At 37.4% G+C, this 16187-nt stretch overlaps 1 protein-coding gene across 1 annotated transcript; it reads right to left on the bottom strand.

Moving 5' to 3' along the window:
* Nucleotides 1-648: 648 nt before the first annotated feature.
* Nucleotides 649-15784, bottom strand: slc35f3a (solute carrier family 35 member F3a). Its single transcript, XM_076296310.1, has 8 exons — nt 15589-15784; nt 6081-6094; nt 4145-4518; nt 2756-2975; nt 2415-2540; nt 1959-2151; nt 1227-1316; nt 649-924 (listed from the first exon to the last, which is right to left on the bottom strand). Exons 1-8 carry the CDS (start codon nt 15782-15784, stop codon nt 689-691), a joined length of 1449 nt encoding a protein of 482 aa, XP_076152425.1. The 3' UTR covers nt 649-688.
* Nucleotides 15785-16187: the final 403 nt, after the last annotated feature.

Below are 16187 nucleotides of genomic sequence, written 5' to 3'. Positions count from 1 at the left end.
GTCTGTCCATATAGCTGTAAACCATGATACTGTAGATGATTCTGTACACTAATACACATACTGTGATTCCTTACAAAGGTTTACAACCATAGCTGTAATTCCATGGGAATATTATATACTCTGCGATGCCTTTTAAATCTGAGGCACTTAACCTCTGAGCAAGGTGGTCAAGAGAGACACTCCATAGACGACACAGACATTCAACAGACTATATGTGTGCTTTCAAAGCTGCAGGCAGTACTTTAGAGGGATAGTCCATTAAAAATGTTTGTACACTGGTTGCCAGCACAAACAAATGCAGCCAAGCTTTAAACATTTCAAATTCATTGTGGTTATATGTATGAGATTATAAACATGTTCATCATACCAACAGATGTAACAAACATAAGCATTCAAACAAACAGTCAGCAGGAATATTCCAAGGTCACACCCATTGCCCACTCAGCTTGAGTGGATTAAAGGCAAACTTGAAGCTATTTACATGGGAGCCCTACCACCCTGCAGTGAGCTAACATTTCTGCCTCCCTACAGTGTTTCTCTTGCTAACCTTATTTTGGCAGTCCAGCAGCTGTTTTGTCCAGTAATCTGTCCCATCTTACTCCCGTGTTGTGAGAAATCCCCTTCTTCATGTTTGTCAGGCATGGCCCTATATGGCTTTAACAAACGGCTAGTCTCGATGAGAGTTCAGTCAGTGTCCAGATGCCGGTTTGGAGGGACAGCTCTTCAGCACATGTGTAGTCTCTGTGCATGTGTCTGTGGCGCCCCCTGGGGGCTGCTGGTAGTGGTGCAGTGCGGAGCAGAGCTGCAGCAGACTCTGGTCCCAGTCCTCAGGCAGCAGCAGCAGTAGGAAGCCCACGCCAATAACGCTGAGGGCGATCACACGCACGCTGTTGAACTGCACCTCACTTGCACAGCGATCTATAACTGAGATGCCGTGAAATGCTCCGTTAGACACAACAGAGAGGAGGTTACAGTAATACATAATGGTGTAGAAGTGGACTTGTGTAAGATGATCTATTAATCTGTAATTAGCTTTTATCAAACTCATTCACCCATTGGTTTATTACATGCAAAAAGATCATTACCGTACATGAAAATGACAAGTTATTCCATTAATGGTTACTACCATTTTGACAAAAAACTAGTATTACTGCTGGGTAATTTTGTATTTTCACCAAGCAACTTAGTTTCAGCTCACAAAAAAACAAATATTTTACTGAACTCACCAGCATTTACTGGTACACTGAGCACAACCCCCAGAGAGATCAGAGTTGGAAGTGTTATCAACACGCCAAAGTTCATCAGGAAGTTGAAGACTTCAAAAACAAGACAAAAGGAATACAGGGATGATTAGGTTTGGATGCCACTCAATTTTCCTCTCTGTATAAACTAATGTTCCTGCTAAAGGTCCGGTGCACCAGGAGGGAAAAGTCACTACCTCAGGAAAAAGATAAAAAAAGTGGCCCTGTAATACTGTGGTGATTACTGTAATCAGAATGTGCCTAAGAGCAGGTGCTTCTGGAGCCAACCATTACAAAGACATTTGGCAGAGGTTTGCGCTCTTGAATAGTTCCATGCGGCACAGTTTGAATCAGTTTAAGACTAATTTGTAACATTACTCTAATGTTACATATTGTCAGTAGTTGGGTTAGGAAGTCATCCACTGAGTAATAAACATTATTCTGTCTACTCAACAGCTTTATTACGATATATTTGATGATTTTTCATGATCTGAATGTCTACAATTTTAGATGGCACTCAACCTTTAAGAAACAACATTTTGCCTGTGTCTACTGCAGTGTATCTGTTAAAGCTGTGTGTGTGTGTGTGTGTGTGTGTGTGTGTGTTTGTGTGAGAGTGTGTTGTGTATGTGTGTTTATGTGTGTGTGTGTGTGTGTGTGTGTGTGTGTGTGTGTGTGTGTGTGTGTGTGTGTGTGTGTGTTTTGAAGATCACCCACCTAGTAGCAGGGCGGCAGCCCCACAGAGACAGGCCCAGGGCACGTCCCCCAGAGAGCCTAGTTCCTCCGCACCAGTCAGCAGCAGGAGGAGGGGCACCACACCAACAAACACCAGGTTGGCCCCACCCAGGACACTCAGGTACAGAGCCGCTTCTCCCAGCTTAGCACTGCCCAGGAAGAGTCTAAACAGAACCTACAGAGAGACAGGTGGAGGATGGAGAGAGAGAGAGAGAGAAAGAGAGAGAAAAAGAGAGACAGTGAGAGAGAGAGAGAGATGCAGCAATGAGCAGACTTACAAAATTCAAAGAAAGACAAAGGAGGGACATATGGCAGGCAATGTGAAATATGAAAGCATTCTTAAGAATACAGATATTCTATATATGTTGTATATGCAGTGTGTGTACATGTGAACGGGGTGGTTGAGTGAAACATTGTTGACATGACTATCACATTCACCTTGTACAATGCAGCCATGGAGGCAGAGGCTACTACCAGTGAGATGCCAAACACAGAGTAGCTATGGAAACCATCTGCATATGTCATCATCACTATGCCAGCAATGGATAAAATGGCGGCAACAATCTGTGGATGGACAGACACAAAGGCACTTCCAACTGAAAAGTGTAATACACACTCCATTGGAAAAACAAAGAATAACAGACATTGCTCTTCAGCATGGATCCAAAAAAAACAACCCAAACTGTAATAACAGACAACTACAACTCCTAGTTGCAACTACAACAACTTAGTCCCCCTAAGAAGTGATCCCCATCACACAGACATGAGCGTCCTCTCACCCGAACACCCATAAAGCGCTGTTGCAACACGACCCAGGACAGCAGGAAAACAAAGGCTCTGGAGCAGCAAAAGAGGGCAGAGGCGTCCGTGGGTGGGATCATCCGCAGTCCTTGCAGGTACAGGTAGCAGGTGAGAGTCCACAACAGCCCAAACGGAACCACACGACCCACCAGAACTCGCTTGGTCAGCCCCTCATCACCAAGGAAACGACAGCACTCCCTACAAAGGTCAGGAGCATGCACAGAATTCATGTTGGGGTTTTTTTTGTAATGTACTGTATCATTAATAACACTAAGCTATGTTAATATAAGCCAGATAAAGAAATGAGACTGACACACAGACACACACACACACACGCACATACACACACACACACACACACACACACACACACACACACACACACACACACATTTTATTTGAGCACACCTCAAACTGTGATAAAGTGCTGATGTGCCTGTGAAACTCCTGAGCAAAAGGACAGGGTCAGAGAGGGCAAGGGCAGCTTCTTCAGCTCTCTCCCATTAAACCCCCAGAAGGGCATTATTATCTAAGCAAGTCAATACCAGGGTTTCACAGAGACTCACAGAGACACAGAGTCCAACAGCTTCCAACTTACACTAAGGCCATATCATGAATCCAAATAAGGTTTCAGTATGCATAATCAGGAATAAACTGAAATGATTTTTTAAGAAACCATTTCATTTCATTTTATTATTGTTATGATGAGAGAATGGAATAATGGTTAATGTTATTTAAGATTTAGATGTTGAATAGAAGAAATTATGGAAGCTGGTAGCTAAAGACATGTCCCATGCAGTCTGTGAAAGATAATTAAATGTGCCACCCCTAATCTCTACCGTCTGTGTTCCTGAAGCAGCATTGTTGATTGGCTAAATGGCTTGGTTTGTTTGTTTGGTTTCCAAATGTACAAAACCAGGTCGGTGCAGAAACACACTGAGTTTACTCAGGATGGGCAAATAGAGGAATGTGAGGAGAAGTTTGCTACATGTGATCATAAGTGTAATCAATAATCTGTGCATGAAGAACTGTACTTAAACTCCATGTGTCAAAATCTAGCTTTCAGGCGCTGCATACACCATGTTGTAACTACTGCATCATTAAAGGTGTGATCCGTTGCTTCAGGGTCACAGAAGAAAGGGGAATATCTTGTATTGGCTGGCTGTTCAGCTCAAATATCAACCACCTTTCGTTATCGTAAGACCCTTCAGCAAAGTTACTAGTGGGCTCTGGTAAGAAGAGACTCCACTCAAATCTGATATTAGATGTCCATCAGGAAGATTTTTGACAAAGCAGAGTGCTTCAAAAAAGTATCCCACTGGTGAAACACAAAAATAATGTTTAGTCCAGAATGGAAGACTCTGTACCTGAACCTCTGCCGAGGACTCTGCCTCTCCGCACTGCAGCACAGGTAGCCCAGGTAGTACAGGGGGAAGAGGAGGCAGTTCCAGGAGGTGGAGAACCAGGTGATGGTCAGGGGGGCGTTCAAACGCCTGAGGGTCACCTTGGCAAGTTGGGTGGAGCCGCACCATGACCAGCACACGCACATTGTCACGGCAACGCCCCACAGAGCCTGTTGCATGTGCACCATGACGATTTGCGTATAGCAACGCAGCTTCCTGCTCCTGCTTGCCTTGGACACGTCGGCCTGGGACCCACTGCTTGTCATGGAAAACTCATCAGGCTTGGACAGAGGGGCTTTGTCGTTGGAAGCTTCCTCACCTGCAGAGGGGAGAGAGATCTTTTTTATGGAGTCAGCATTCTGGAGAATGTACCGGTAGATGAGAATACCATTCTTAAGTGCACAAAACAGAACAGCCACAGATAATGTTACTGCTACTACACTGTACATATATGTACATGTTGTTCATACATTGTTCATACTACATAGCCATATCAATTCTGCTCTTATAATGTTACTGCTAATACACTGAATATTTATATTTAATGTAAATGTAAATCAGGATTCTAGGCCAAGTATACTTGTGTATACAAGGAATTTGGTCTCTGGTCTCCGTGAATTAGTGAACACACAAAGCACATAGTGAACACACAGTGAGGTGAAGCACACACCAACCTGGAGCAGTGAGCTGCCTTGCTACAGCGGCACTTGGGGAGCAGGGGTTTAGTGCCTTGCTCAAGGGCAGTTCAGCCATGGATGTGGGCATGGTAGAGCAGTGCTCAACCACTTCCCCCACATTTTTCCTACTGGTTGGGGATCGAACCGGCAAACCTTCGGTTATAAGCTCAAAGCCCTAACCAGTAGGCCATGCCTGCCCCCTTTATTTAATTTATATTAGTGTAAACCATACCACCTTCTTAACAGTATACTACTGTCTACACTGCACTATATATCTTCTAGCTGCTACTGTTTATGCACCTCCTGCCTATGCTTTGTATATCACGTTTTCTGCTTTTTTTCTGGTTAGACGCAAACTGCATTTTGTTGTCTTTGTACTTGTACTCTGCACAATGAAAACAGAGTTGAATCTAATCCAATCTAATCTAATGTAAACAGAGTGCCGTGCTGTGCCGACATGGTATCCCTATCTAGCTGCTGATCTGATGCTGTATAAGATGTTCTGACAACTGATCAGAACACCGTACACAGCTGCTTAACCTCAGGACTATTGCACTATTTTATGCTCTAGGTCACACGCGGTCCTGCCATCAGAGAGAGAGAGAGAGAAGAGGGAGGGAGAGAGGGAGAGAGAAATGAAACGTGATATAGAAGGATGTGTGGTGACTGTTAAGCTCAGGACTGTCTCCTTGTTTATGTGTTGTCTGTACATCAATAGAATGGTTGACTGACCTAACTGACTGCCAACAAATCATATACAGTAATTAAGAAATTAGCCCATAACATGAAGGCACTGGGGCAAAATATTGTATACAAACACACACGCAATTTCTTTCAACCAATTACTTGAAGGAAGATTATCTTGAGGGAAGAAATGGATATAAATTATAATAAAAAATAATTGTCACATTAAACTTAAATGATAGAGAGAGAGAGAGAGAGAAGTGTCTCTCTGAGTGTCTCTGTGTGTGTGTATGTGTGTGTGTGTGTGTGTGTTTTTGTGTGTGAGAAAGCGAGAGAGAGAGATCCGAGCTCTGGATGACAAGGAGGCAGACAGACTGTCCCCATGCGCAGGCCAAACGATGTTTGTTATCCCAAGAACGCCAGAAGTAGGCAGTGAGTGATGTAAGGCTGAGCCCAGCATAGCTGAACCTGCCCCTGAAGTTTATCAAGCGAGAAGGGAAGTCACTACAGAAAGCAGCCCTCAACACAGCTACTGACACTGAGCCTGCCCATGCTGAGCGCTGCACAAATATTAACACTGGAACGGATAAGAAATATCAACACTTCTTATAGATAAGTGCATACAAAACAAACACTGCAATGAAGTAATCACAAAAATAAAGTAGTCTGTCCCTCAGATATACTTCACTTACTGCAGTCCTCCCTGGTGTTGTATTAAAATTCAGTCTATTCATGAAGAAAATGGCAAAAGGGTGTGACTAGATTATCTCCCTGCTCACTCACGGGATGAAATCTGCTCATGAGCGTGCACACAAATGAGCAAGTAGTGAGAGACGGGATCAGGCCAGACCTGTGACTCTGCAGAAATATTTTTGGCACACTTTTTAATCAACTATGAATGCCACCTCAGACAGTACCATCTCAGCGACTGCAAGCAGTATCCACTAACGACAACACCCCTACTTTCAAAACCTTGAGCTCAGACTGATGTGTGGACTATGACTGAAAGCATCACAGACGACCAGTCATGTAGCAGTCAATCATATTTGAAGTGTAGTCTACCGAATATTCATATTCTACAGTTATTGAACTAATGAACAGTCCCTCTACTAGTCTTTAACTAAACTGTTTGTCCTTCCTGAGGTAATGAGTGAAATGTCGGGGACACCAGGCTAACTGTGCGCCCGCATGCAAGGCAAAAATTGATGCTGTGGGTGAAGTTGCAGGCGTAGATCGATGCGCGAGCAGGTGGATGTGCGCGGCAATCTTGGCCATGGTATCCATCATCATCAGAGTCGACTGGGGTACACCGACGTGTTAGACCGTGGTAAAGTTGGTTTTATATTGGACGTTGGATATTCGACACATTCGAAAATTCTATTTAGCACTGACTACGAGGGTCGAGTTTGTGTCAAACCAACTTTAATGTGTTTAAACAAGGCCTGCCTATATTACACAAAGCTTCTTTTGTCCAAAAACCCATGTTTTGATTTTATGAATTTTTTAGGCTGATAAAAGATTTCAATCTATTATGCGGCTTCACCTTTTGACTTACCCATACTAAAACACATCTCCTGAACTCGGCTTACTGCCCTTTCTAGTACACAAAGCTTCTTTTTCCCTAAAACCTACTCTTTGATTTTATACAATTTTTAATGTTAAATGTTTCAAATCTATTATGCGGCTTGCCCTTTTGACCTACCCATGTCAAAACACATCTGGTGAACTCAGATTACTGCTCTATATAGTACACAAAGCTTCTTTTTCCCAAAAATCCATTCTTTGATTTTATAAATATTTTTTAATGTAAAAAAAATGCTTTAAATGCTTTAAATCTATTATGCGGCTTGACCTTTTGACATGGTTAGGTCAAAAGGTCAAGCCGCATAATAGATTTAAAGCATTTAAAGCATTAAAGCAATCTGTTGCACTCAGCTAACTGCCCTACATAATACACAAAGCTTCTTTTTTCCAAAAAACTCACTCTTTGATTTTATATTAATTTTTTACTATTCAAAAATGCTATAAATCTATTATGCGAATTGACCTTTTGACCAACCCATGTCAAAACACATCTGCTGCACTCAGTTAACTGCCCTACATAGTACACAAAGCTTCTTTTTTTCAAAAACTTACTCTTTGATTTTATATACATTTTTTACTATTCAAAAATGCTATAAATCTATTATGCGGCTTGACCTTTTGACCTACCCATGTCAAAACACATCTGTTGCACTCAGCTAACTGGCCTTCATAGTACACAAAGCTTATTTTTTCCAAAAACTCACTCTTTGATTTTATATTAATTTTTTACTTTATAAAAATGCTATAAATCTATTATGCGAATCGACCTTTTGACCTACCCATGTCAAAACACATCTGCTGCACTCAGCTAACTGCCCTACATAATACACAAAGCTTATTTTGTCCAAAAACTTACTCTTTGATTTTATATTAATTTTTTATTATTCAAAAATGCTATAAATCTATTATGCGGCTTGACCTTTTGACCTACCCATGTCAAAACACATCTGTTGCACTCAGCTAACTGGCCTTCATAGTACACAAAGCTTATTTTTTCCAAAAACTCACTCTTTGATTTTATATTAATTTTTTACTTTATAAAAATGCTATAAATCTATTATGCGAATCGACCTTTTGACCTACCCATGTCAAAACACATCTGCTGCACTCAGCTAACTGCCCTACATAATACACAAAGCTTATTTTGTCCAAAAACTTACTCTTTGATTTTATATTAATTTTTTATTATTCAAAAATGCTATAAATCTATTATGCGGCTTGACCTTTTGACCTACCCATGTCAAAACACATCTGCTGCACTCGGCTAACTGCCCTACATAGTACACAAAGCTTCTTTTTTCCAAAAATGCACTCTTTGATTTTATATTAATTTTTTATTATTCAAAAATGCTATAAATCTATTATGCGGCTTGACCTTTTGACCTAACCATGTCAAAACACATCTGTTGCACTCAGCTAACTGCCCTACATAATACACAAAGCTTCTTTTTTCCAAAAACTCACTCTTTGATTTTATATTAATTTTTTACTATTCAAAAATGCTATACATCTATTATGCGAATTGACCTTTTGACCAACCCATGTCAAAACACATCTGCTGCACTCAGTTAACTGCCCTACATAGTACACAAAGCTTCTTTTTTTCAAAAACTTACTCTTTGATTTTATATACATTTTTTACTATTAAAAAATGCTATAAATCTATTATGCGGCTTGACCTTTTGACCTAACCATGTCAAAACACATCTGTTGCACTCAGCTAACTGCCCTACATAATACACAAAGCTTATTTTTTCCAAAAACTCACTCTTTGATTTTATATTAATTTTTTACTATTCAAAAATGCTATAAATCTATTATGCGAATTGACCTTTTGACCAACCCATGTCAAAACACATCTGCTGCACTCAGCTAACTGCCCTACATAATACACAAAGCTTCTTTTTTCCAAAAATGCACTCTTTGATTTTATATTATTTTTTTACTATTCAAAAATGCTATAAATCTATTATGTGCCTTCACCTTTTGACCTAGCCATGTCAAAACACATCTGTTGCACTCGGCTAACTGGCCTTCATAGTACACAAAGCTTATTTTTTCCAAAAACTCACTCTTTGATTTTATATTAATTTTTTACTTTATAAAAATGCTATAAATCTATTATGCGAATCGACCTTTTGACCTACCCATGTCAAAACACATCTGCTGCACTCAGCTAACTGCCCTACATAATACACAAAGCTTATTTTGTCCAAAAACTTACTCTTTGATTTTATATTAATTTTTTATTATTCAAAAATGCTATAAATCTATTATGCGGCTTGACCTTTTGACCTACCCATGTCAAAACACATCTGCTGCACTCGGCTAACTGCCCTACATAGTACACAAAGCTTCTTTTTTCCAAAAATGCACTCTTTGATTTTATATTAATTTTTTATTATTCAAAAATGCTATAAATCTATTATGCGGCTTGACCTTTTGACCTAACCATGTCAAAACACATCTGTTGCACTCAGCTAACTGCCCTACATAATACACAAAGCTTCTTTTTTCCAAAAACTCACTCTTTGATTTTATATTAATTTTTTACTATTCAAAAATGCTATACATCTATTATGCGAATTGACCTTTTGACCAACCCATGTCAAAACACATCTGCTGCACTCAGTTAACTGCCCTACATAGTACACAAAGCTTCTTTTTTTCAAAAACTTACTCTTTGATTTTATATACATTTTTTACTATTAAAAAATGCTATAAATCTATTATGCGGCTTGACCTTTTGACCTAACCATGTCAAAACACATCTGTTGCACTCAGCTAACTGCCCTACATAATACACAAAGCTTCTTTTTTTTTTAAAACGCACTCTTTGATTTTATATAATTCTTTTACTATTCAAAAATGCTATAAATCTATTATGCAGCTTGACCTTTCGACTTACCCATGTCAAAACACATCTGTTGCACTCAGCTAACTTGCCTACATAGTACACAAAGCTTCTTTTTTTCAAAAATGCACTCTTTGATTTTATATTAATTTTTTATTATTCAAAAATGCTATAAATCTATTATGCGGCTTGACCTTTTGACCTACCCATGTCAAAACACATCTGCTGCACTCGGCTAACTGCCCTACATAGTACACAAAGCTTCTTTTTTCCAAAAATGCACTCTTTGATTTTATATTAATTTTTTATTATTCAAAAATGCTATAAATCTATTATGCGGCTTGACCTTTTGACCTAACCATGTCAAAACACATCTGTTGCACTCAGCTAACTGCCCTACATAATACACAAAGCTTCTTTTTTCCAAAAACTCACTCTTTGATTTTATATTAATTTTTTACTATTCAAAAATGCTATACATCTATTATGCGAATTGACCTTTTGACCAACCCATGTCAAAACACATCTGCTGCACTCAGTTAACTGCCCTACATAGTACACAAAGCTTCTTTTTTTCAAAAACTTACTCTTTGATTTTATATACATTTTTTACTATTAAAAAATGCTATAAATCTATTATGCGGCTTGACCTTTTGACCTAACCATGTCAAAACACATCTGTTGCACTCAGCTAACTGCCCTACATAATACACAAAGCTTCTTTTTTTTTTAAAACGCACTCTTTGATTTTATATAATTCTTTTACTATTCAAAAATGCTATAAATCTATTATGCAGCTTGACCTTTCGACTTACCCATGTCAAAACACATCTGTTGCACTCAGCTAACTTGCCTACATAGTACACAAAGCTTCTTTTTTTCAAAAATGCACTCTTTGATTTTATATACATTTTTTACTATTCAAAAATGCTATAAATCTATTATGTGCCTTCCCCTTTCGACTTACCCATATCAAAACACATCTGCTGCACTCGGCTAACTTGCCTACATAGTACACAAAGCTTCTTTTTTTCAAAAACACACTCTTTGATTTTATATACATTTTTTACTATTCAAAAATGCTATAAATCTATTATGTGCCTTCCCCTTTCGCCTTACCCATATCAAAACACATCTGCTGCACTCGGTTAACTGCCCTACATAGTACACAAAGCTTCTTTTTTTCAAAAACGCAGTCTTTGATTTTATATTAATTTTTTACTATTCAAAAATGCTATACATCTTTTATGTGCCTTCCCCTTTCGACTTACCCATATCAAAACACATCTGCTGCCCTACATAGTACACAAAGCTTATTTTTTTCCAAAGCCCACTCTTTGATTTTATAGATATTTTATTATCAAAAAATGCTATAAATCTATATTATACATTTATTGAAAATTTAAAAAAAATCCAGTTGATTTACACAGCCAAATGGAACTTTGGATGGAAAACAAAATATAGTTAACTTAATAAATATAAATGATGTATGTCTACCTACAAAGAGGTAGCTTGTTTTTTTGCATTTTTGAATAGTAATAAATTAATATAAAATCAAAGACTGAGTTTTTGGAAAAAAAAAAGCTTTGTGTACTACTGTATGTAGGACAGTTAGCTGAGTGCAACAGATGTGTTTTGACATGGTTAGGTCAAAAGGTCAAGCCGCATAATAGATTTATAGCATTTTTGAATAATAAAAAATTAATATAAAATCAAAGAGTGCATTTTTGGAAAAAAGAAGCTTTGTGTACTATGTAGGGCAGTTAGCCGAGTGCAGCAGATGTGTTTTGACATGGGTAGGTCAAAAGGTCAAGCCGCATAATAGATTTATAGCATTTTTGAATAATAAAAAATTAATATAAAATCAAAGAGTGAGTTTTTGGAAAAAATAAGCTTTGTGTACTATGAAGGCCAGTTAGCTGAGTGCAACAGATGTGTTTTGACATGGGTAGGTCAAAAGATGAAGGCGCATAATAAATTTATAGCATTTTTGAATAGTAAAAAATTAATATAAAATCAAAGAGTGAGTTTTTGGAAAAAATAAGCTTTGTGTACTATGTAGGGCAGTTAGCCGAGTGCAACAGATGTGTTTTGACATGGCTAGGTCAAAAGGTGAAGGCACATAATAGATTTATAGCATTTTTGAATAGTAAAAAAATAATATAAAATCAAAGAGTGCATTTTTGGAAAAAAGAAGCTTTGTATATTATGTAGGGCAGTTAGCTGATTGCAGCAGATGTGTTTTGACATGGGTTGGTCAAAAGGTCAATTCGCATAATAGATTTATAGCATTTTTGAATAATAAAAAATTAATATAAAATCAAAGAGTGCATTTTTGGAAAAAAGAAGCTTTGTGTACTATGTAGGGCAGTTAACTGAGTGCAGCAGATGTGTTTTGACATGGGTTGGTCAAAAGGTCGATTCGCATAATAAATTTATAGCATTTTTGAATAGTAAAAAAATAATATAAAATCAAAGAGTGCATTTTTGGAAAAAAGAAGCTTTGTGTATTATGTAGGGCAGTTAGCTGATTGCAGCAGATGTGTTTTGACATGGGTTGGTCAAAAGGTCAATTCGCATAATAGATTTATAGCATTTTTGAATAATAAAAAATTAATATAAAATCAAAGAGTGCATTTTTGGAAAAAAGAAGCTTTGTGTACTATGTAGGGCAGTTAACTGAGTGCAGCAGATGTGTTTTGACATGGGTTGGTCAAAAGGTCGATTCGCATAATAAATTTATAGCATTTTTGAATAGTAAAAAATTAATATAAAATCAAAGAGTGAGTTTTTGGAAAAAATAAGCTTTGTGTATTATGTAGGGCAGTTAGCTGAGTGCAACAGATGTGTTTTGACATGGTTAGGTCAAAAGGTCAAACCGCATAATAGATTTATAGCATTTTTGAATAATAAAAAATTAATATAAAATCAAAGAGTGCATTTTTGGAAAAAAGAAGCTTTGTGTACTATGTAGGGCAGTTAGCCGAGTGCAGCAGATGTGTTTTGACATGGGTAGGTCAAAAGGTCAAGCCGCATAATAGATTTATAGCATTTTTGAATAATAAAAAATTAATATAAAATCAAAGAGTAAGTTTTTGGACAAAATAAGCTTTGTGTATTATGTAGGGCAGTTAGCTGAGTGCAGCAGATGTGTTTTGACATGGGTAGGTCAAAAGGTCGATTCGCATAATAGATTTATAGCATTTTTATAAAGTAAAAAATTAATATAAAATCAAAGAGTGAGTTTTTGGAAAAAATAAGCTTTGTGTACTATGAAGGCCAGTTAGCCGAGTGCAACAGATGTGTTTTGACATGGCTAGGTCAAAAGGTGAAGGCACATAATAGATTTATAGCATTTTTGAATAATAAAAAATTAATATAAAATCAAAGAGTGCATTTTTGGAAAAAAGAAGCTTTGTGTACTATGTAGGGCAGTTAGCCGAGTGCAGCAGATGTGTTTTGACATGGGTAGGTCAAAAGGTCAAGCCGCATAATAGATTTATAGCATTTTTGAATAATAAAAAATTAATATAAAATCAAAGAGTGAGTTTTTGGAAAAAATAAGCTTTGTGTACTATGAAGGCCAGTTAGCTGAGTGCAACAGATGTGTTTTGACATGGGTAGGTCAAAAGGTCAAGCCGCATAATAGATTTATAGCATTTTTGAATAATAAAAAATTAAATAAAATCAAAGAGTGAGTTTTTGGAAAAAATAAGCATTGTGCACTATGAAGGGCAGTTAGCTGAGTGCAACAGATGTGTTTTGACATGGTTAGGTCAAAAGGTCAAGCCGCATAATAGATTTAAAGCATTTAAAGCATTTTTTTTACATTAAAAAATATTTATAAAATCAAAGAATGGATTTTTGGGAAAAAGAAGCTTTGTGTACTATATAGAGCAGTAATCCGAGTTCACCAGATGTGTTTTGACATGGGTAGGTCAAAAGGTGAAGGCACATAATAGATTTATAGCATTTTTGAATAGTAAAAAAATAATATAAAATCAAAGAGTGCGTTTTTGAAAAAAATAAGCTTTGTGTACTATGTAGGGCAGTTAGCCGAGTGCAACAGATGTGTTTTGACATGGGTAGGTCAAAAGGTGAAGGCACATAATAGATTTTTAGCATTTTTGAATAATAAAAAAATTATATAAAATCAAAGAGTACGTTTTTGGACAAAATAAGCTTTGTGTATTATGTAGGGCAGTTAGCTGAGTGCAGCAGATGTGTTTTGACATGGGTAGGTCAAAAGGTCGATTCGCATAATAGATTTATAGCATTTTTATAAAGTAAAAAATTAATATAAAATCAAAGAGTGAGTTTTTGGAAAAAATAAGCTTTGTGTACTATGAAGGCCAGTTAGCTGAGTGCAACAGATGTGTTTTGACATGGGTAGGTCAAAAGGTCAAGCCGCATAATAGATTTATAGCATTTTTGAATAGTAAAAAATGTATATAAAATCAAAGAGTAAGTTTTTGAAAAAAAGAAGCTTTGTGTACTATGTAGGGCAGTTAACTGAGTGCAGCAGATGTGTTTTGACATGGGTTGGTCAAAAGGTCAATTCGCATAATAGATTTATAGCATTTTTGAATAGTAAAAAATTTATATAAAATCAAAGAGTGAGTTTTTTTGAAAAAAGAAGCTTTGTGTATTATGTAGGGCAGTTAGCTGAGTGCAACAGATGTGTTTTCACATGGTTAGGTCAAAAGGTCAAGCCGCATAATAGATTTAAAGCATTTTTTTTACATTAAAAAATATTTATAAAATCAAAGAATGGATTTTTGGGAAAAAGAAGCTTTGTGTATTATGTAGGGCAGTTAGCTGAGTGCAACAGATGTGTTTTGACATGGTTAGGTCAAAAGGTCAAGCCGCATAATAGATTTAAAGCATTTAAAGCATTTTTTTTACATTAAAAAATATTTATAAAATCAAAGAATGGATTTTTGGGAAAAAGAAGCTTTGTGTACTATATAGAGCAGTAATCCGAGTTCACCAGATGTGTTTTGACATGGGTAGGTCAAAAGGGCAAGCCGCATAATAGATTTGAAACATTTAACATTAAAAATTGTATAAAATCAAAGAGTAGGTTTTAGGGGAGAAGAAGCTTTGTGTACTAGAAAGGGCAGTAAGCCGAGTTCAGGAGATGTGTTTTAGTATGGGTAAGTCAAAAGGTGAAGCCGCATAATAGATTGAAATCTTTTATCAGCCTAAAAAATTCATAAAATCAAAACATGGGTTTTTGGACAAAAGAAGCTTTGTGTAATATAGGCAGGCCTTGTTTAAACACATTAAAATTGGTTTGACACAAACTCGACCCTCGTAGTCAGTGCTAAATAGATTTTTCGAATGTGTCGAATATCCAACGTCCAATATAAAACCAACTTTACCACGGTACGTGTTAGCTAATAAATTGCTGGCAAAACAATAACAGGTTACTGTGCAGTTGCCACAGAATTTTATATTAAGTATTGACGTTTAATATTAAGATACCCAGGCAAGGTAGACCAACCAGGAAAAAGAAATGCATAGGCCTACTCTGTAGAGTTATCCATGTATCTCCTATCAGAGACCTGTTATTTTGATCAGTGAGTAGGCTAGCCTACTACTCTTACCACTGCAGCCATAGTAGCCAGCAATTCTAAGTATTCGCTCTTCGATTGACGTATTGTTGATTGTCTCCACGGAGCGGGACGACTTCAACTCTTCTTTAGTATCGTCATCGACGACAACAACGAGGGCCTTCAGCTGCTGTAGTTGTGGGCTAATATCGGACAGGCGCCTTGGGCTCAAGTCTGGAGCAGTTCGCATACCTCTGCAAAACAAGGAATGATATGAGTTGCACAGCATATTGATCAGCACAGACCAGAGCAAAGCAGTCAGATGAAAGTGCCAAATTAACGTTATGCTTTCTTCATGTTTGTTCCCAAGCAAGTGTCTTGGGGATGAGGAAGAGAGTTGTGTCGTGCAGGTCTTGTCACTGTAGGCCTATTGGATTGGAATTTGGCATTGTGATGTTTATGGTGTCCTGTATGTGAATTAGGCCTAGGCCTATTTAGCTGCTTATAGCATATTTTTTCCTACCTGATAATGCACCTTACCAAGTAAGTGCCATGGAAATTCATTGTGTGAATATTCAATGATATTAGATAATTAGACGCATACCAATGAACACAAGATTAGTCCTATTACAGTGGCACTGTATTTTCTACAG

Source organism: Alosa pseudoharengus, unplaced genomic scaffold, assembly GCF_046254945.1.
Source record: "Alosa pseudoharengus isolate Yale_2024_CS ecotype anadromous, Long Island Sound unplaced genomic scaffold, YU_APseudo_1.1 YU_APseudo_1.1_scf_20, whole genome shotgun sequence".
Lineage (NCBI taxonomy): Eukaryota > Metazoa > Chordata > Actinopteri > Clupeiformes > Clupeidae > Alosa > Alosa pseudoharengus.
Note: the sequence above shows the minus strand (reverse complement) of the source record. Positions and strands in the feature narration are given on the sequence as shown.

Bases quoted from the DNA above. Each gene is read 5' to 3' on its own strand.
- slc35f3a (XM_076296310.1), bottom strand. From the start codon at position 15,784: ATGCGAACTGCTCCAGACTTGAGCCCAAGGCGCCTGTCCGATATTAGC. The intron at 2,152-2,414 runs GTGAATGTGATA...GTCTCTCTGTAG, and splicing joins CCATGGCTGCATTGTACAAG to GTTCTGTTTAGACTCTTCCT. The intron at 1,317-1,958 runs GTGGGTGATCTT...TTGTTTTTGAAG, and splicing joins GGCTGCCGCCCTGCTACTAG to TCTTCAACTTCCTGATGAAC.